General features: G+C 54.0%; 1 protein-coding gene across 1 annotated transcript in view; it reads right to left on the bottom strand.

Moving 5' to 3' along the window:
* IGSF21 (immunoglobin superfamily member 21) overlaps positions 1-21799 on the bottom strand; it is a 210319-nt gene that overhangs the window by 23653 nt on the left and 164867 nt on the right. Inside the window, exons 5-6 of the mRNA XM_090024362.1 lie at positions 7718-7833; positions 3664-4135 (exon numbers count right to left, since the gene is read on the bottom strand). Coding sequence (XP_089880488.1) covers positions 3664-4135; positions 7718-7833 — 588 coding nt within the window. The remainder of the gene's footprint in view (positions 1-3663; positions 4136-7717; positions 7834-21799) is intronic.

Genomic DNA, 21799 nt, shown 5'->3' with positions numbered 1-21799 from the left:
AAATGCCCACTGTGTCCTAAGGCAGACAAGGTTTTTTTGGGTAAATCCAATATTTTTTCTTAGGTCCACTAAAATAGTTGGAAAAATTCTTCTGCGCAAGCCTTAGGGTACAAACACCCTTCTTCAGGCAGAGGAAGCCGGCCCATTGGGTCCAGCAACACTCAAACCCCAGAAAAAAATGAAGGTATTTCACTCGAACTTCTGACAACCAGGAACGAGAACGCGGCTCTAAGTCTGCCCTTCCTGACCGATAACTCGATGTACCCATCAAAGACAGTCTCTGCAGTTTTGAACTGCCCGTGCAGATAAAGCTCACCTTCGGGAAATAAGACACATGACCAGTCATCATGCAGCATCTCCCTGCCAAAGCTAAGCTTGTGCTTGGGGGAAGCTGTGCTGAGATACCTGCACCTATTTTCCACGAGCTTCTTGCACAGGCATGACTCCAGACTTTCTGAAGTTAGCAGCTCTTTTCCCCCTGCTTTTTACAGCTCTTCTCTCTCACGGCAAGGATGCCATACTCATCAATAGCCCAGAGACGATGTTGCAACCAGATTCAAAAAGTGCAGCTGCTGCCCAAAGGGGCCTCGCCAGCTCCCGCTGATGATGGGTCCCATCGCAAGAACACCGCCCCCGCCATAGCACACCCACTGCCACAACCGTCAGAAATGATCACTGTAGTGAGGCACTGTCTCTTAACACTCACAGGCCTCTTTCCTCTGGTCCAGCACAGGGCTGGGGATGGGCAGGCAGAGAGAGGACTTCAGATCCCCCCTCAAAGGGGACAGGGCCCTTTCTTTGCATCACAATCTCAACTCCAGTCAAGCCCTCCACCACTTGGCACAGCTATGCCTAGCATGCATAATACCCAGAGATGATTGCCCACTCCGGGAGGCGGGCAGGCGATGGAGGAAAGATTGAAGGTTGCGTCGACGTGATCCTTAGCACTTGCCTTTCCCAGTTTTCAGAGGTTCAAACAGTGGCTGACACGACGGGACAACCCGAGCGCCATGTTCATGACGTTTTTTTGTCAGGCAGTACTTGCATCAAAGGCTCTTCTCGCCTCTGACAGAGCTGGGGTCTGCGGAGAAGCTGGGGGTTCATTATCTGAAATGGTGCTGCGGCGCTTGCAACTTAAAGGGGCGCGGGATTTGTGCCAGGGGTTGTATGGCGTAAAGCATTGTCGGTGTTCGGGGAGATCAATGGGCAGCTACGCCCGCCATCCCATCGAAGCCACTTCATTTAACAATCACACCGTGACCTTTTCATTCTGGAGCGTGTCTGCAGAGCGAGGTTTTATATATATATTTTTGCTCCAGTGAAAGGCAAGAGATAATTAATCTTGGGTGCCGGAATCTGAAAAATTAATGAGAGTGGCTTTAATCCCATCCGAGCTGTAAAATAATGGGCTGCGTAGAGAAGCTTTTGCCATCCGATGGGCTCGGCGATGACTGGGAAGATGCAACGTGCTTCTCCTGTTCTTTGCCTTTTGAAGTCCCGGTGATTTTTTTTTTTGAGGGGTTTACGTCACAGATTGAGTGCCTTGACAAGTGGGTTTCGGGCGGGGGCAGGGGGAATGAAAAGGATCTGCTTTCATACCTTCAGCATGATCTGGAGCTTGCAAAGCCTCGTTAGTTTTGACGCTAGTTGCCAAAGACGAGGGAGAGCAAAAGATTCCCCTTGTCCTCCCACCCGTAATTTCCTTTTCATCCGAGTTTTGTTCCATCGGGCCGCGATAACCATCGCTCAAGGCTGAAGGCTGCTCTCACTGGATTGGTACTGGACTGCAAAGGCTTTTGATTTTGCATTTGTTGGTTGGACTCCAACCTGGCGAGGCTGCGAGGGGAAAGCTCTTTCTGTTGGATGACCCTGATAGGTGCAGAAGGGGCGGGGAGGAGTCTTTTCCAGTTCCTGATTGGTTGCTGGCTACATCATGCTTGCAAAGAAGTCCCCGGTCCCTTCTAGTTGGCTGGTGTTAATGGCTTTCTCGAGAACGGCGGATAGCTTGCTTTGACTGGGGAGAGTTCACTTGCAGGGTGCGCACCAGGGAACTTCAGTCCATGCTGTTCCCGTTCTGGGGAGGCGTTGCCCCCCAGGGATGCCCCACTAGCCCAGCATCCACCATGCAGGACAGGCAAAGTCTGCTCCAGATCACAGAAGCATAGAAATGAGGGTGTGAAGGGACTTCAGGAGGTCACATCTAGTCCAAGCCTCTGCTCAAAGCAGGATCAGCCCCAGCTACCTCATCCCAGCCAGGGCTTTGTCTAGCCAGGTCTTAAAAACCTCCAACGATGGAGAGTCCACCAGCTCTCTGTTCCAGGGTGAGAAAGTTTTTCCTAATATCCAACCTAAACCTCCCTTGTTGCAACATGAACCCGTTGCTCCTTCACCACTGAGGACAGCCCAGCTCCATCCTCTTTGCAACCCTCTGCAGGGACTTGAAGGCTGCTATTCAGTCCCCCTCAGTCTTCCCTCTGCAGACCAAATAAGCTCATTTCTCTCAGCCTCTCCTCATGTACCCCAGGCCCTGAACCATTTTGGTTACCCTCCGCTGGATGGGCGGATGGGAAGCTCTGAGCAGATGGGAGGCTTTGAGCTGAAAGCCCAGAAGACCCAAGAGCTGCTGTCCTCACTGCTGAATCTGGGCAGGGGATCCAGTGCAAAGCCCAGGTGGGCTCAGCTGCCCCCAGCACCCATGCAGACATGCCCATGCTTTCTGCTGTCTGCCATGGTCCCTTCAGCCACCAGCACCTTCCCAGGGTGCATCCACCCCTTGCTGATAAAGCTGCAGCAGTGGGACTGCACATGGCTGCTGGAAACCGTGCAGAGAGAAATGCTCTGGCTACTTCCCTGGGGTGGCTCTTGTCTGTCACCAGGAAGGCTGGGGGCAGATGTGGCCTAGGCTAGGGAAGGCGTAATTAATGGAAAGTAGGGTGGTGGGGCTCAATTTCTGAGGTGTGGAGACCCAGGTGTTTGCATTTTGTGGGAGGAAAGATTAAGTTACTTATTCTCTCCCTAACATCAGAGTCATCCAGATAGTAATTATTCCCACCCTCCCACTCAATGGCCTTCTGATGCACGGATGTTACCTTATTTTCCTTTATGAATGGCAGCTGCTACTTAATACAGATTGAAATATCTTGTCTTTGTTTTGCTGCATCAAAGTGGCTCTCTCCTGTTTGCTTAATTAAGCAGCCTGGCACTAAGAAACAAGCATCTCCTGTTTAGTTCATGATGATATTCTGCACCTGGGCAGAGGCCGTGGGGTACCAGTCTCTTGACTGCTAGCCACGTCCTTGAATGATCAGACATGGGCATCTCGAGGAAGCCACTGAACGTATGGCCATCTTCACCGACGCCAGGGTGGCATGAAGGAGAAATCAATGTAAAGGGTGCAAAAGGGAGTGGAAGAGAAGTGGAGTGAAGGAAGATGGCTGGGAGAGAGGAAGAGAGAGAAGGTGGGGTAGGAAAGGAAATGGAAGAGAGAGATGGAGGAGTGCTTGGAAAAGTGAGACCGTATTCATTACCCTGAACATGAGCAATGAGCTGCGGGTCCAGGCAATTACAAGTTACATCTTGCCCTTTAAACCGTGCCCCTCCCGGCCGACTTCCCCGCTCCATCCCCACATTCGGACGGCAAGACAAGAGAAACGCAGGCCTTACCTAGCGTGACCTCAGACTGCATAGGCATGGAGAGGGCAGGGTGCTTGACTTCACAGCTGAAGAGCGCCTCATTGTCTATCTGCGGGTTAAGTGTCCACATGAGCATGGCCCGCACCTCCACGGTGCCGTCGCTGATGGGGATGTGCGTGTGGTGGAAGTAGTAGATGGGCTCCGTGTTGGGGACCCACCGCGGGAACTCCAAGCTCACCACAGTCTCTGGGATGATCTCCGTGGCTGGGCTGAAGAGAAGTCCCGGGTCGGCGGTGAGGCTCTTGAAGGGGTCCTCAGTGTACGGCCGCCCCCCCCGCTCCTCCACGTCCAGGAGGGACAGGGACTTCTGCATCTTGGTGTCGTCCAGGTCGCGGTTCAGCAGGTTGCGGGGAGCTCGGCCGTCTTGCAACCCGGCAGCGCTGGCCGGAGGCTCCACGAGGGGCACCACCTCTAGGAGCTCCCCGTCTCTCTTGAAGTACACCTGGAGGGGCAGAGAGAGAGCGCCATGGGCTCCTGCCACCCGCTGCGTTGCCCAGACCATCCTCTCTGCGCTAGCCAAGACGCCCCCCACCTCCCCGGTGTGCTGGGACCCCCAGGAGAGACCAGCCGGGCCAAGCACTGTCCTGGAGGAAGGACAACTCTGCTGCAGCCTTCACCCATTAGACAGACGTCCCTAGAGACCGGAGGTGTCTATGCCCACATGTGCAAGGCTCTCTTTGGGATGCCCGTGGGGCTGTGACCTGCAGGGAAACTCCCTGTGGGACGAAGCCTTCAGCTGCTCCCTCTCAGCACCCAACCGAGGTGTGATGTCCCCTGGCTTATGCTGGGAGAGACCCTCTGATGGCTGCTCGTGCCTTCAGCCATCCACAGATCCCCGGGAACCCAACGGCTTATGTCAGAGTGGTTGCAAAACACGGCGAGGAGCTGAAAGAGGCACGGGTGAGAGTCGGACCGAGGCTGTGTTAGCTTCCATCTTTCTGCTCCACCTCGTGCTCTTGCAGCACAGCCCAGAAATCAGCTCCATCAGGATGAGCTCAGCTGGGACCAGAACTGGTTCCCACCAACTTCCTGGTCCTAGGTGCTGGCAGCTCAAAGGAACAGCCCTAGCAGAACCAGTCCCTAAAGCCGCTGCTCTGTATTACCCACAGTGACTTTCAGGTACACCCAGACCTGCCAGGGGGACAGGGACAGCTGCGATGGAAACTTGGACAGGTCAAGAGGCTGGCAGACAGGACGTTTTTCTGGGCTAGGACCGAATTTGAGTCTGGGAGGCAGCCAGCATGAAATAAAGTACTGAAATAGCAGTAAGCCCCCATGCTACTCACTGCTTTTCTGTCCTGGGCTGCCTCACTGGCACCGGGACAGAAAATGCACGCGCAAAGTGGGATGTACAAGAGAGAGAAGCAGAGAGGCACGTGCATCTATTGTGTCAGCGAGCAGCCGAGCCCCCAAGTGGCGTGTGCGCATGAAACACAGGAGTGTGAATGGTTGTGTCACAGACTAAGAAAGTGCGCGTGTGAGAGAGAGAGGGGACATAAGAATCCGAGCGTGGTAGTGATAAGGTGAGCGTGAGCGGAAGAACAGGCTGAAGTGTGTATGTGAGAGGAAGCAAGTGAGTGTGCAGAGCCAGCAGGGGATGTGAAGCACGCTGAGTGTGATAGTGAGGGCTTGTGTGTGCAGGAGGGTAGGGGAGGGCGTCTGCCCGAGGCAGTCTGGGGGTGAAGGTGATGGTGCAGCTGCCTCTATGCTGCACCCCTTCTCACACACTCGGTCTCTCTGGTCCACCTCCAGCAGCTGCTTGTGGCAGGACTCTCTCCCCCAGGCCACTGGGGCCCTGATCCTTTAGACACTACTGGAAAGCAAGGAATACAAACGACGGAGGTATGGCTGAAGGTGAGGAAGTGTGTGCGCACGCGTGTGTGTGTGTGTCTGTTCACGCATGCATGCAGGTTGTCTCTGAAGGTGCGTGCACAAGTGTGAAGGCATGTGCATCTGCCTGTCTAAGGTGTGTGCACACACGTGTGCGGGAACATGTGAAGGTGAGTGTGCCTGAGCAAAGGAAGGGGGGTGTCAGCAGGGAAGGTGTCAGCGCGCTGGGGTGAGGGGCAGGTCTGAGTACTGGGAGTTCAGCATGAAAATCCCTTGCAGACACAATGCCTGCGTAGGGCTTTGCGAAGCCTCGCTAAAGCAGGATTGTATTCCATTTCAAAGAGCTCCTTTTAAGTCTCTGAAGTCGCGGTGCAATGTAAAGGCGGCAGGACTGTTTGGTGATAAGTGTTTTAAAAATAGCAAAATATTTTTATTTAAATGCCTTAAACATCAGCCTGAACGCGCAGAAACACCTCCCGAGCCTTTGAAAGAGAAAGGAACCCCATTGGCCTCCTGCTTATGTTTACTTAAAGGAAAATCATTCAGGAAATAAGTTCAGAGGCTGCCTTGAAAGAAGAGAAAGCCTGCTGAAGGCAGCCCCTGATGCAGGGAAATATCTCCCATTTAACCGCATTGTTCTGGGTTCCCAGAAGGCTGGGGAAGAAAAGGACCTCTCAGTGTGGACGTGGACAGATGTGCACGCATGCCCTGGAGTGATTCGTAAACCCAAGCCAATTACATAGGGATCAGGGACAGACAGATGTGCAGCTACCCTGGGATAACTCATCACACAGGTTGCCGTCGCAGTGCCTGGCTGCTGCGTGGTAGGAGAGCAAGGAACAGTCACCGTGCCTTTTGCAAACGCTGCTTTGGGATGAGCAGGGATGGATAAAACGAAACCGGTGCAACTTGCACCAGTGATTCTTTGAAGGATACGGGTGGAGTTACCCCAGTTGAGAAGTACCTGAGGCTGGTGGGCCCAGCTCCAGAGCCCCAGCGCCCTCCCATTCAGCACCGCTGCTCCTAACTACCCAGCACCCCCCACATGCCCACCTCTGCCCTAATCCATACCCTTAATCCACCCCCCTCTGCTACCCTGTGTCTCTCAAGCAGCTGGGAAATGGGAGGGCATACCAATGACAGCACTGCCCCCCCCAGCAGAGGCAGGGCACAGACCCGATGCCTGGGCCGCCTCTGCACCAATGCCCCGCTCCCGAAACCACGCTGCCCTAGGCGAGGCAGCAGGCACCGCTCTGCATCACAGCCTTCAGCAGCCGTCGCCGGGCTCTGGCCTGGTTTTTCCAGGAGAGGGCAGCAGCTCCACCTGTTCTCTGCAACAGGAGCATTTTTGCTGCTGGCTTGTGATGCTTTCCTTTGCTTGCTGTTTGAGGGGAAACAGGAGTGGCTTTCAGTGAAGACCCTGCCCCTGCACCGCAGGCCCCCGGCCCCTTGCTCTCCCACTCCCGCGCTCCCCCCACGTGCTGCTCCGCCGATGCCTCTCAGTCGAGACCTCAGCCCCCTCGGCTCCTGCAGCCCCAAGCCCTTTCCAGCGGCTCTGCTTGGGCCCATCGATCCTGACCTGCACCCTCCCACGACCCCCTTGCAGTGCAGCTCTGCCTCCCTCCCTGCTTTCAGCCTGTGCTACCTCCACGACTGCCTGCTCTGAGCCACTCTCCGTAGGGAACGGAGGCATCTCTGGTGGTTTCCACCTGGACTGGACCCCAGAGCTTTGGCTGGGATGATCTACTTGGGGCTGGTCCTGCTTGGAGCAGGAGGCTGGACTAGATGTGACCTCCTGAGGTCCCTTCCCACCCTCGTTTTCTGTGGTTTTATGATTCAGTGGATGTGCCTGCCCTCAGTGCTCCTCCTTTCAGGAGCATTATCCCCTTTCACCAGCCAGCCTGTGCACAGCTGGCTTGGGCTGGAGGATGCAGGTGCTGGTGGTAGTCTAATCGCCATCCATGCACGTGAAATGGGAGTGTCCCTTTGGCCTGTAGGTAATTCCCAATTTCAACCTGTGCTGGCAATGCCGCTCCCCAGGCACTCTCTAGCAACCCCCCAGGGCATGCACGCTCACCCATGCTCAGCCTGGGCATAGCCCAGAGGGCTGGGGAGATGGAGGGCTGGGCAGGCAGACATCCTTGGCCATGCTGGGTAAGAAACAGTGGCCGCAGGGTCCCCGGTGCACACTCACCAGTGGGGCAGGCTTGCCCCCAGAGACGATGCAGACCAAGGTGAAGTTCTGTGGCTCATAGCGGCTGAAAGGGGCTGGTGTGTCTGCGGCGATGACTGAGATAGAGGTGGGAGGAGCTGTCGGGGAGAAAGACAGGGTGAGTGACCTGGTAATGTGCCCCGAGCCCCAGCAGACAGATTGTATAAGTCCTGTCCCCAGAGCGTCACCGGCTGAGACAGCGGCCGGGCCCTACAACGATGAAGATGGAGAAGAGACACGCCATATACCTGTATGTCACACGTACACCCACATACTTGCCCCAGGGCAACACACTCATGTGCGGAGATATTCCCCAACACACACGCACCCACTGCAGCATGGCACTGGTCCACCCAAACCCTGAGACACATGGGGCACGTCACGCACCTCTGTGCAAAGCACATTTGCAGCGCTGCCCTGCACACCCGCACGTCCCATGGACACACGTACAACAAGCAGCGTCCCCATGTGCGCTGTGCCCATGCACACCCCCCAGGCCTCCTTGCTCCGTCCTCACCCCCCACGCCTGTTCCGCACACCCGCCCGCCCCCAGTCCTGCTGCTGAGCAGGTGTTTGCAGCGTGTGCAATTAGTCAAGTTCATGGGCAAATAGCAGTTTGCAGTCGTACAGCCGGTGACACATCCCAGCCTGCTCCGAGAGGGATGCGACTGCCTCCCCCACCGTTACCGTATTACTCAAACGTGTGAGTCACTGCATCGCGGCAAATGTCCCCCCCCTTCCCCACAGCTCCTTGACAGGCAGCTCCAAACAGCCCCCATGGCTCAGCCCTATGGGGTCCTAGGACCCTCAGACGTGGGCTCCAACGTGCTTCGGCTAATGTGGGGCCTTTGGGGCTGCGGGGGCCATCTTCCCAGTGCTTGTCCCAGGGCACCTCCTCTCCCTCGAATGTCTGAAACCAGTGTACAAAGAAAAAGCACCGTGCGCTTCAGGGTATTTTTTTTTTAAAGTTATTTTTAAAGCCTCTCTTGGGAGTTTTGGCAATGTGGCTCTTGCGTTTTGGACACTTAGGGTTAAGCGGCAACGCACAGCAGCCTCTTCTGACCAAGGATCTCACAGATGCTAACAGTGAAATTGTCTCAGGGAGGTTGGGGGTGCTATTAATGCCCATTTACAGCTGGGAATGTGGAGGCCCACAGGAGGGTTAATGAGCAGTGCCTCATTCTCCTCTCCTGCTGTTCTTGCCTCCTACACCCCAATGTGGCTTTCTCTCTTGGGACTGTGAGCTGCCTGGTCACAGGCAATGGTCTCTCCTCTCAGCTGATGTAAACTGGTATCAATGGAAAGCCATTGCTTTGCATCTGCTGCGGAGCTGTCTCTGCTCCTGTGTATGAGCTAGACCTGGAACCCAGTGGATGTGACACTAATGTGCACAATAAGTTGCCCCACTGAAGCCGATGGAGTTACAGATATGTAAGGCTTACACCCCAACCAAACACACATTTTGCAAACTCCCCCAGACTTTGCAGCTCGGTCAAGATGGGTTGTGAGCTTTGCAGCATGGTGCTACCTCTAAAACGGGCTGAACCCCAACCCAATGCTGTCGGACTTGGAAAACTTTTGGACATGGGTCCTCTTCCAGCTTCAACCAGGATGACTTGAGCAAGTGTCTGACAGCAATAGTGCTGTAGCCCCAACGTGCTTCCTGTGGCTACCTGACACCTAGGGTTTGCACCATTAAAGTCACTGCCCATCGCCACCCGGCACCTAGACGTACGTTCCCTGCGTCTCTCTGATACGCTCATGCAATCCAATTAATCTCATTACATGTGGGCAATACTGCATGATGCCCTCACCCCCCTGTTTCCGCATCCTCCAGGCGACAGGAGGTGCCAGGTAAAATGCCAGGCACCAGAGCAGAAGAGGAGCAGGGGGACCGAAAGCTGAGCCAGACTCTGATGTCTGCGGAAGAAGGGCCCTCCCGTCTCCCAGAAAAAAATCCCATGAAAGGGAACACAATAAAAGCCCAGCAGATCGGCAGCCTCAGCCAGAGGGAATTAAAGAAAACAGGGGAGGGGGGGAAAAAAAAAAGCAACAAGCCTCTGGTTTATGTGAAAATTAAATATTGAACTGAGCAGTAACAGCAGCCGAGCCCGGGCCCGTAAATGACAGGAGAGATAAACACAAACTGCCGTCTCTGTTCAGCAGCAATGCCTCCTTTTATGTTTCAGCTGCTCGGCGGGGAGCTCAGCCCCTGTGCTGCAGGGTCCTAATTCCCCGCGCAGGTGTCTCCTCCTGCCTGTTAATCACAGCAGCAGGATCCGCGGGGAGAAAGCTTTGTGCAAGGGCACGTGAGCTGCTCGGGCCTCCCAGCCCGACCTGTTGGCAGCCGCGGTCTATGCTGTTAGCCTGGGCAGGGACAGAGGTCTCAAGGCACTGTCCAGCCTGGAGGAGGTGATGGCCTTGCTGCTCCTTCATCCAGGTGTCCCCTGGCGGCATGTGCCACTTCTGTGCCGGGACGTGAAGACAACAGCCACGTATCGTGGGCCAACACATAGCCTGCACGAACCTGGCTCTGATGCCCGCTGCGGGCAGGGTGCACCGAAGCTTGATGATCTCTTAAGTTAAAACGGCTGCAAAAACACCCACCTCAGTGACCTCGATTTGACCCCAGCCCTGATGTCTATGAAATCTGTGAAATAATACAGGCTTGGCTCATGGTGTGAAAAGCAGGGATTAGGGCACTGGCTTCATCCAGCAGCAGGAGGGAGGTATTACTGAAGACACAATACAGGCAGCCTGGATTGGAAACAGCGGACCGCTAGCGCTCCGCTTGATGGGGTGGCAATCCCTGACTGGTAGGGAAGGCTCACTCGTGCCCTCGAAGTGGGCTGACAGTGATTTGTGATCGGTGGCACGAGACCACCAGAGCCCTCTGATTGGTAGTGCGGGACCGCCAGTGCTCCCTAGTCAGTACCGCAAGACGACCGCTGGTCTCTGGTTGGTGGTACCAAGACTGCAGGTGACGCAGCTTCGTGCTTCTTCACGCAGGGCGCAGTCCTTGGGTCCTTGGCGCAGCCTTGCTTGGTTGGGAGGTCGGCCCGAATGAAAACGAAGAGGTGGTGCTCAGCCTGCCAGGCCCTGGAGGAGTCCCTGAAGGCCAAAAGCTGTTACTAATCCTGCCCCATTGCAGAATACGCCACGGGCCTGCAAGCTGGTAGTGCTGGCACAGGGCTGATCCTCAGCTGGCACCAACCAGAGCAACTCCACCATTGTCAATGGGACAGTCTCCGCCTCGAACCAAACACTGACTGCTAAGCTGCTGAATGCAGCCACCCTGCTGCTGAATGCAGCCACCCTGCGCCTCACCTGCTGGAAATCAGCAGGGCTCCACTGACGCGAACGCCGTTGTGCGAGTTTGCATCAAGCAACTCTGGCTCCGGTACATATTGCTCTGATAGAGGCCTCGGTAGCTGGATTTCCGGAGAGGCAGCCATTTGCTCCAGCAAAGATGCACCTGATTTCAAAGGCTTCTAGTTTTCTCACCCTCCTAATAAAATAATTTAGCAAGCACAAAACCAGAATACAAATGGTTCTGCGCAGCACTCTCCTGATCGGTGTCTCCTGTGCTTTACTTTGATTTTTAAAGAGCCGCCAGTATGATGCCTCATTGTTTTCGCAGCATAAGGAGAGCTAATCTATTCACCCTTGGCCATGTGCTGACTTCTCCGTGATTCAGTGCTCCTGTTCCACATCAGGCGCTTGCAGTGTGGGAAGCTTCCTCGGTTCGTACCGACAAAGATTTTCTGCTCCGCTTGTCTCCTGAAAAATGTGTGATTTCCCAGAGTAGGGCCTCCCCCCTGAGTGTTTAGCTGGGTTCATTGCAGATGTGAATGTGTTTTGATTGCCCTAGACAAACAAGAGGTCCAGTTATTATTTATAACCCAGTGTCTCTCTTTGGATTGGCATTGTCCCAGGCTGATTAAATACAGTCCCTTGCATAATAGGCCTGTAATCCCAGATGGGGCCACAGCAGTAATAATACATGATAGGACATTTGGAGCAAGGCCGTGATGAATCAAATTTCTTGCATATGTGGGAAGAATTCAAACCATATCTCAGTCTCCTGGTTGCCAAATTGACCCTGTGAACATCCCTGATGCAGTCACTCTCATGTACCGGAGAGCCGTCCGAGCCAGGACAGCTGGCTTCTGCGTTGGCAGCTTTCTGCAAGCTCCTTCACCGCTGTATTTTGTCTGTGTAGCTGCAGACACTGCACTTGGCTCCATTTAAAGTCGACAGAAGATGCATGAATCCACTGATCTTCAGTGCATGCGAGCCGGTATCCTCCAGCCTCAGGTGTGGGACTTACTTACCAAGGGCTGTTATCTCCCCCTTGCCACAAGCTTCGGACCAAATGAAACAACACCACTTTCCATCCCGGTATCATTGCCGCAGCATCACGCGTGGCTCGAAGCACCCTCCGTCCACCTGTCCCATGAGCTCCTCTCCCGTCTGTCTCTCCGGGCCGCCTTGGTGAGCAAAGTGCATCAGCTGCCAAAAGCAAATGGATGGGAACCAGGAGGGGGCTTGTTGGCTGGAAGCAGCAGCAGGTGGAAGCTCCCCTTCCCTTGTAGGTCGTTATCAGCCTTGATGAGATTGGGGCTTTGAGGTTTCCAACAAATTGCTCTCCGAGGAGGCGCAGCAGCAAACGCAAGCTCGTTAAGAACGTATGCAAATCGCAGAACATGCAAATACCCAGCAGATGCAACTGGTGGAGAAGGTGCCGGCACCTCTGAACAGAGGGAGGAGGCATGAGACATAGGGAAGCAGAAGCAGCAATGGGGGCTTGGTTGGCACAGATGAGTTGAGGAGGCTCCAGGCAGCAGATGAGGAAGCCAAGAGAGGAAGCGTCTTGCAATTATCCTGATGCCTCTGTAACCCGGGCGGTACTCCAAGAGGTACCCCCTCTCCAGTTGAAGGGATCAAAGCAGGTGCACAAGCGCTGTGGGAGGTGTAGGGACTCTCCTGCCCCTGTAGAGCAGAGCCAGACCACCAATGGGGACTTAACCATGTTCCTTTTAATACTGGGAACATAACAGGCATAACTCAGAGGGTACAGAGGACACTACAACGCCCCAAGGAGGCAGGATTCAACAAAGGTTAGACACTTACAATCATTGACAAAAAACAGGGTTAACAAAATATTAAATACAAACAGCAGAACAAACGATATGGGTTGGTGAAATATAAAAAGGCACAAGCTGCAAAATGTCAAATGACAAGGAAACATAGGGCCTTGGTACCTGGAGGGGGATAAAGGGGGGAAGAACACAAGGGCCCCTTTCCACTGCAAGAAGATTTGCTTCTTGTTAGCTCACTCACCCCAAGTCACCTCAGCTGGGACTTGAACCCATGTAGTAGGCAGGATCGCTGCCACACAGCCACTTCTGGTGGCACTGCTCTAGCCTGCAAGGGGTCTTGACCTTCCCGGAGCCCCGGCCTCACGTTGAGCTGCCTGGCCTCTGACTGGAGGAGCTGGAAGCAGAGCTGGGAACCTCTCAGGTTGCTGCACGGATCCAGGCTGGAGCGGGGGAGCCTCTCCTGCTGGCCGCAGCCTCTCCTGGGGGATCCTGGAGCCCGGCGGGGGCCTCTCCTGCCGGCTGCACGCCACGCTGCTGAGGGTCCCACTGCTGCCTGCAGGCCCTGCTCTTTCAGGCTATTCCGGGGCACTGCTCCTGCCCCGCTGGCTCAGCTCTTGCCAGCACTGTGAAGCTCCTTCCTTCTTGTCCCTCGCTGGTCTCTCCTGAGTCAGCCCACGCTGCCCCTTTTATCCCCCTCCAGGTGACCCAAGGGGCCAATCAGGACACTGGGGGGGGGGGGTGAGTCTCTGGGGCCTGATTGGTGCGGAAAGGGAATCCCAAGTCCTCCAATCATCTTTTGCCCTTTCAAAACCCTTGGGCTCGGTCACTGCCAGCTAGCCCGTCACGTCTCCAACGGAACGAAAGCCACCTTGTTTCCTTGGTGCTGTGGGTTGGAGCCCATGTGAGCAGATGCCCAGTCATTTCCCAGGTGCCCGACAGGCAGAAAGGGGCTTGATCAGCATAGTTCATTGGTGAAGCATCCATTGGAAGTAATGGGCAGTCCAGAAGGTCAAATCCAGAAGGTCCCTCTGCAGCCAGATGGAGCTTGGCATCTTGCAGGGACCCAGGGATGCCCTGGGAGCAAGTGTACATGTCAAAGCAGTCCATGCCAGGGCTGGAGGACACCCCTTGAATTCAGGGCCTCAAGTCTGTACTGGTGGGTGCCAGCATGAGCCTTCCCATATCCCCATAGCCCCACAGTTTGGATTGCCTCATTTGCTTTCCCTTATATTTTCCCCTGACCCTCCAAAGACTCGAGTCATCATGACCCAGGCTGCAACCGGAGGGCAGATACAACAGCAAGGGACTGGAAGGGGGCTCCTTAGTCATTGAGTTCAGTCTCGTGCATTCACAGGCAACCGTGAACCTAAAGAAGCCCCCAAATCACTGCTTCAAGCCCTTACTCCTTTCCTATTACCCCAGGTATACATGCTCATAGCGATGCTTGACGTGCTCACGGAACCACTCGGAAACTGCGGCGATGGGCACGGGAAGGCCTGAACAGGCGAGAACTCATCCTGGCAGCTGCGTCGCAGCACCGTGCTAATTAAATGACATGCCAAGGTGTGCGCGTGCTCCTGGGAGATAACACGTGTGCCTGGGGAAGCGTTTTGCCCCCTGCTGTCGTCGCACCCAGGGAGGTGCATTATCTCCCACGCCAATGAGCCTCCCGCGATGCCTTGCATTCGTGTCGTGGCTCTCCCTCCCCCTCCACCGGCGTGGCCTCATCTCCCCCAAAACAGAGCTAAGCACGTTCCCTCATCTCTCCTGACAACGCTCCCCTTGTAGCATTTCCCTCAGCGGATGTAAGTGCTGCAGAGGTAGCACCCCCTCTCCGATGCCATGCCTGCATTTAAGTGCCTAACTCAGATTCTGCACAGCCTCCCAAAAACTAGGTGATTCTGTCGCAGCAGGAACGGAGGGGGCGGTGGTTTCAAATGGACGGAGCAGAGAAAAACTCTGCGAAGGGTTTTCCCTTCCACTAATGCCGGCAGTTTCATTCCGCTCCAAATATCTCCCTTGGGAAGGGCTTGGCCTGGTGAGAAGTAGCAAACTCAGGACGATTTGGCTGGGTGGCTGGCATGGCGCGGGTGGCAGAGACTCAGACCTGGAGCCATGGGGCACAGGCTCCCGATCCTAGAGCCAAAGCGGCCAGCAGAGATGCCCCAAACTCTGTGGGTTCAGAGGATGGACCGGACTGACCACGATCAACTGGCGCTCGACTTTTCCAGAGTGATTTGCCCAGTCGGTGAGACCTGGAAGTGGGGAGGAGGAACCCTGCGCCCCTCCACTGGGAGCCCTCACACACCGGGCACGAGTGGCTCTGCAAATTGCACAGCGTTGAAGATCACAGGAGAGATGATTTGCCATTTCCTCTCTTCTTTGCCAGCTCGTGAGCTCCCCTGGAGTAGGGTGGGGGTGGAAATGCAGAATCCACCTACGTTCCCAACTTCTGGAGAGCAGCTAGTCTGTCACTGCGTTAATCCTAAGGGAAATCGTCTTCCCAACAAAAAGCTTGTGGGATTATAAGGGCTATAGCATCAGCAAGAAAGAATACCGTGGGGATCTCCACAAAGTCTGCTTGCCACAAAGACTTTGCTGAGGTTGCAGGTGCAGCCGCTGGCATCAGAAGCCTGGCCTCTGTCCATGAGGACCGGGAAGTGGGTGCTGAGATGATATCCTGGCTACGAGTGACTGCAGGGCTCCCATGTTCCAGAGCAAAAAAGTTTCCCCTTCCTGCCTGGGACTGGAAGCCAGGTAAAGAGACAGGTTTGTTTCTGCGACGTATTTAGTGACTCAGGCAATAGGGAAATCCATGGCAGCCTGGAAGCACCATAAAGCACAGCCTGTTCATAGGACCATGATGCTGTCTTCTGCATGGCTTCTGAAGCAGGGGGTGCAGGTCCTTACTGCGAGGGAGAAAACTGAATTAAGACTTGCCACTTGTGGCAGGGTGGCGAGGCCTGATTCACAAGACCAGTTCTTATTACTGGCGATACCGCCTCCATCTTTCTAAGTGGGACTTTGGCATCCCCACAGCAGAGCCCATTGCGGGATGCTGAGGATGCACGCTCAATGAGGCTGCTGATTCTGCTGGACCAACTTAGATGCCTTCCTCCAGGCATTTCCTAGTGGCTGGATCTATCGAACCTGCCCCTGGCCAGGCAAAACCTCTGTATTCGGGGGAAACGGAGAGGTCCTGCCACATGACAGCTGGTGGGAAGGAGGGTCTCCAAGCAGAGAACTCCGTTCATCTCCAGGAACAACAGCACTGTCGCAGAGAGCAGTCACTTTGGAATAAAAGCCACTCTTCTCCTTTCTGATGGACAACAGAAGCTCACCGCCCAAGAGGAGACGTTCAAAGCTGCCTCCTTTGGGACCATCTGCCCTCACCCCTCACCAAACCTGGTGTGGCAGGGGCTCCTCAGTGAGCCTGCAGCTCTCAGGAGGACAAGACTGCAATCTCTCCCGAAGGTGACGTGGGAGATGGATGGGTGGTGGCAATGCACAGGACATACAGATACCAGTGTGGGGAGGAGGCATGAGAGTTTCCAGTAACCCGACTGCTCTAGCCTCTCGCCTGCCCTGGCTGTGGAGGAGCTGCCCTGTGGATGATCTGCACCAGTTTAACGTTGCAGCCAAACCTGGTTTGATTCCCTTTGTTTCCATTTAAGCAAGAATGAAATGGAAGCACCACGTGATTCCTCCAAGGAGCACTAGGAGTGACTGCTTATATTACAGTAGTGACAAGAGGCCTAGATGGCTCTGTATGCAGCCATCCCAGCAGACATGACATCCAACCCATCAAGGCAGAACTCATCCAAAGCTCTTAAACGTGGGGCAGTTCACAAGAAGGCACCACAGCCTTCATACGCCCATGCTCTACCTCACCTCAGGTCAGGCACAGCAGAGAGCAGGAGGTCTAAGAAGCTCTTCCAGGCTGCGATTTCCAGGAAACCAATGCAGAAATTCAGTTTGATCCACCGCCAGCATAAATCTGCATTGCTTCTCTGGCATCAGAGGAGCTACCCTCATTTATTCCAGCGTGAGGATTGGGTCCCCGGTGTGTTGTCAAAACAGGCGTTTCTCCTGTACCCGGCGAATCCCAGACAGGTTCTAATAAGAGACTCCAGGCAGCGCAGTTTCTTGTCAGCAATTAGCACTGGCCATATGGGAGCAGGGAAATTATGCCGTCACCTGGGACTGGTGACAAGTGCTACAGTGCAGCCTTCATCACGTGACTGCCTGGCCCCTTGCTGCCTGCTCCTCTTGCTTCACTCCCTTACAACCCCCCCACCCCATGCACCTGTGCGCCACAGACCGCAAAGTCACTTATCACATGCAATTAGAGGTCCTGTCTGGAGGAAGGAAACTTTACCTAATGCCGAGAGCAGTGAATTTCGAACCAGCCTGGAGGGAGTTGTAAAGCATCTCTGCTGACTTAAGACTTGTCAGGTTTTAATTATGCAGCTATTGGCCTTACTTGCAATGGACTTGGAGAGTGAAAGTCATTCCCACCTACTGGGAAATCCTTCCTTTTTGTCTCTGCAGAAGAAACGCTGATCAGAAAGGAGAAATGTTGCTCTCTGTACACTCCTGACAAGGAAGGAAGTAAAGGAAAGGGCTAACAATCTCCTAACTCCGTAATCTGTTGTAATGCCCCCCTTCTATTTTCCTCTTATGGAAGAAAGGTGGTTTAGACACAGGAGGAGAAGTCAAGACATTAGGGCCCTGCTCTTGTCTTGCCTGCAAACTGCATCACCCTGGCATTGTGCAAAAGGCGTGACGGTCTACGACAGCAATCGGATATTGCAGCCTTCGAAGAAAGGCCAGCACCTGATGCTGCAAAGGAAAGAAAATGAAAGCCATAATGTACCTACTCAACAGTGCAATATTGTACATGGAGGAAAAATTCCTCCTTCTTCCCTGTGGGTGATCATTTTATGCCCTGAAGCATAAGATTTGATTGCCCTTATTATCTTAGCTTGCATAGCTACAAATGTTATTAGTGGTCATAAAATTATTCAGGCCTTCTTTAAATCCAGCTACAGAATTGACCACCTATGGTAGCAAATCCCACAGGTTGACTACACACAGCATTAAAGGAGTAGTTCCTTTTATTGGTTCTGAATTTACTGCTTCTTAATTTCATTTCGGCGGTTTGTCTGCTCTTAATATTCTGGGGAAGGGGTAAGTTAGGGGCAGATCATTTTTTGTAATGTGCTCCGTAGCTTTAATGATATTTGCTCATGTTCTTCTCCTGCTAATGAATATTTCGTCCCCCTTCTGCAAGCGAAGAGCCCTCAAAGCCAGGTGCTGTATTTTTGGGCCCGTGTAACTAGCTTCAGTCAAGGGTGCAGGAGCCTTTGAGAGTCAGAGGTGTTAAAAAAAAAATCTGGTCATCACTGCCATAGCAAACCAGCACATTACAGCAAGTTAAAAGGGATAGAGACTTACTGGGCCTCAGCTGCTTCATGGTGAGTGCATCAACATGTGCCTCTTTTAAGTGCACTTAGCCTTAAATCACCATTTTTAAGGTACATTAAGGGTGTGAGACACATACCCTTCATGCACCTTAAAAATGGCAATTTTAGGCTAAATTTGATACCTGCATAAAGTAGGTATCAAATTTAGGTGCAACTAGCTAAGCTGCACTAGTGCATGTGTAGACATGCTAATGTGCATTAATTAACACAGTGTGTGTCAGTGGATACATGCAGAGTTAATGGGCATTAGTTCATCTGCAGGTGCACTAATGCAACGTAGTTATTTGCACCAAAATTTAATGCGCCATAATGCATATTAGTGTATCTATGTGTAGACATGTGCCTAAATCACCTTAATGCACCTTAAGCAAAGGTGCATTAAGGTTAGATGTGCGTAAATACCCATGTAGACATGCCGGTAACTGTCTGTTGGCTGGTTCTTACCCCACGGTAAGTGAAAGCTAAACCATAGTGGATTAGCTTGGTTTCACCAAGGGGTAAAGCCATCTTGCTTCAGCTTCTAGGGTGAGCTTGGGCACATGGAGAGGTACCAAAGATGCTCCTGCCCCATTTGAACTCCTTCCGCAGGTTTTTAGGTCAGGACTTTTTAATCCCATGTCCTCTCACAGCCTGCATGATTGTTAGGGGCACCTCGTTATCTTCAGATGGCCCCTATGAGGAGGGGAGGCTATGGCTGCTGCACGGGTGGCATTCAGTGTTGGCTTTGCACAGCAGTGCATCAGTGTTGCCTCCCAAGGACACTGGTGACTTGAGAGGATCAGGTTCGCTGAATTCGAGCTGCTGTCAATGCCAAGGCCGCGCCACCCCGCAGCGTTCGACTCGTCACGTGGGCACTCTGAGTCCTGCAGGGTTTTGCCGGCGGCGCAAGGAACCCCGGTGAGGCAGTGCTATTGGAAAACGGTCTCTCCAAATGTCTATCATCACGGCCCCCCTCTCCATCACAGGCCTCTCCAGCAGGGACGTGGAGCCTGGGCTATCGACATGCATGAGGTAGCAACTTTTAAGATGCTGGCTGAAGTCTAAACACATGGTAAAAACCCGATATGTTCCGTCCCAGTGCCTCAGCAATAAAGCTGCTTTGCGGACCCCCCTCTCTCCCCGCTGCAGAGGATTATTCTCTCAGCAGGGCCTCTTAATTCACTCCAGAGAGGCATGTATGTTTAAAGCTGCAAAAAGTGAACGTGAGGCAGAGCCTGGAAGGTTTGGTGGGGAGGGGGGAGGTTGTTTTTGCTGGTGTTTTTTTTTTTAATTTTAATAGATGCTGCGGGGCTACTCTACATGCTAAGTGGCTTTTCTTCTGGTAATTAGCCAGCACCCCCAAGCTGGAAGAGGTAAAGAGGGGATGGAAGGAAGGCAGGAAGGGGAAAAAGAGTGGGGATGGGAGACAGGGAAGGGAGGAAGAGGCTGGAAGGAGGCATCTGGGGTGCCTCAATCAGGGACAATGTGTCCTTGAGAAAGGTGAGTTCCTGATGTCCCTTCCAGCCCCATGATACTAGGAAAGCCTTGGAAAGCTGGCTGGGCTGGATGGGTGCATGATGGCTTTCTCCTGGCAGGGCTGAGAGGAAGGCAGGCTGTGCCCACCCAGGGGATTGTCTGTCCTGAACTCAGCAGCAGGTAAAGTGTCCCAGTGTCAACCCCGCTGCAGGTTTTGCAGGCAGCTGTCATGAAAAGTGCATCAGCAGAGCTGGAAGACAAGGGCCAGGATGCGTCAGAGGCTGGGTGCTTGCTGCTTGTCCGGCCGCAGCACGGAGGAACGTAGCAGCGTGATGCATGGCACAGATGGGCAGCAAAAGCCCTTTCCCCAGAGTCCCTGTATGTCTTGAGCCTTTACAGACTGGCCCTGCAGAACTGGCCCCCGTTGCATGGACACGAGGAGCCTCCCCTTGATTCGGTGCTCCTACCATCCACCTCCTGACTGCACGGCCCCTGTTAGAGGTGTCCCTCGAGAGGTAGAAGGACTCTGCCTTCACTCCCTGATCCCAGACGAGCTTGCAGCACTAGCGATTAGAGGACAAGCAATCACTTGCCTTGCAACATAAGGGCATTCGATTCAATCTGGAAATCATCGCGGGTCAAGAGATGGAAACCCTGACCCGTTGAAGGCCAGGGGAGTTTACTGGTGGCTTCCAGTGAGCCGGTTAAGTGCAATTAGCTGGTAGATGGTGCAGAATGGGTCAGCTCTTGGAACGGCGCTCACGCTTTCACTCGAGATGGTCCTGAGCGGCCCAAACAGGGCCAACTGCTCACAACCCGTTGCCAGTTCTGGACCCTGGCTCCCGTGCCCCACTGCCCTCCAGCAGGGATGCGATTTTGTTTCCGAGCTATACGTGGGGTTAGACAATACAGTGTCCTGCAAAGGTACTCAGCCTGCCTTGGGTACTGGAAACAGGATCGGTGCTTCTCAGCATGGGAGGAGTGGCACGCTAACACCGCTACCCTGCTGCTGGGACCTGAGCTGGCTGGGGTCTCTCTTGTCGCGTTGCTTTTCTACAAGACAGTGCTCTCATCAGGGCCCTATTGGGATAGTATCTGAGCGCTTCCCAGCAGCCCTTGGCAGCTGTCTTGTAGCTGCGGGAAGATAAGTGAGTTACCCACGAGCACTTGGAAAACCTGTGACAGAGCCAGGAGTTGCTTCCAGACCTTGCAGTACCCAGGCTACTGCCAGCATTAGTCGACCATCCCCTTGTCTCTTATTTAATTTGCAGCCATCCCTTGGACGTGCCACTATAATGCTGCCGCTCACCCCCTCGGCATTCCCCTTGTCCTCGTGGAAGGAGGGGGCTCCTGCTAGATTGGGAGATAGCAACGGGCCCCTCAGAAAGAGAGCTGCGATTTCTGAGGCCTTTTCAGAATGGAAAGGCCTATCTCCAAAGCCTCCAGTTAATGACATCCTTTGGTCTGGCCCTGGCAGGCTCGGCGGAAATGAATCATTCCTCATTGTGCTGCAGCTGCCAGCTAGATCTGTGCTGCGGGCCCCCAGCCAGTGGTGAGGCTGGAGGGCACGTGAGGAGATGGAAGTTTTCGAAGCATCGTTCTCCAACAAACGCTAATTGGCCATGCTTTCCAGGACAGGGACACTTCCAAAGGCCCAAGCAGCGGCTCATACCTGCTGCAAGGCTCAGGCGTGGACAGCGCGTGCTACACAAGCCCATCAGGACAAGCGCTTAACATGGTGACGAGCAACCTGTTGAGCGCTATCATTGCCAGCGACGTGATTACTGATTATCCCTGTGTAAACGCAGCTTCTGCATGAAGCACAACCACAAAACCCGCACCGTGACTACACGCTGCAAACAGGACACGCCTGAAACGTGGGTCACCCCACCCCTCTGCTTCCCCAGCACCACGGTCCACCGTCCTTTCCAGGGCTGCGATCTCCGATTCGGAGGCTGCCGTCGTACCCAGCGCAGAACGCCCCTCCCTCCTGAAGCAGCAGAAAGGCACCGAGCGGGTTT

Source organism: Crocodylus siamensis, chromosome 12, assembly GCF_052110815.1.
Source record: "Crocodylus siamensis isolate JL-2025a chromosome 12, ASM5211081v1, whole genome shotgun sequence".
NCBI classification, from domain to species: Eukaryota; Metazoa; Chordata; order Crocodylia; family Crocodylidae; genus Crocodylus; species Crocodylus siamensis.
This window is presented reverse-complemented; position numbering and strand designations above follow the sequence as displayed.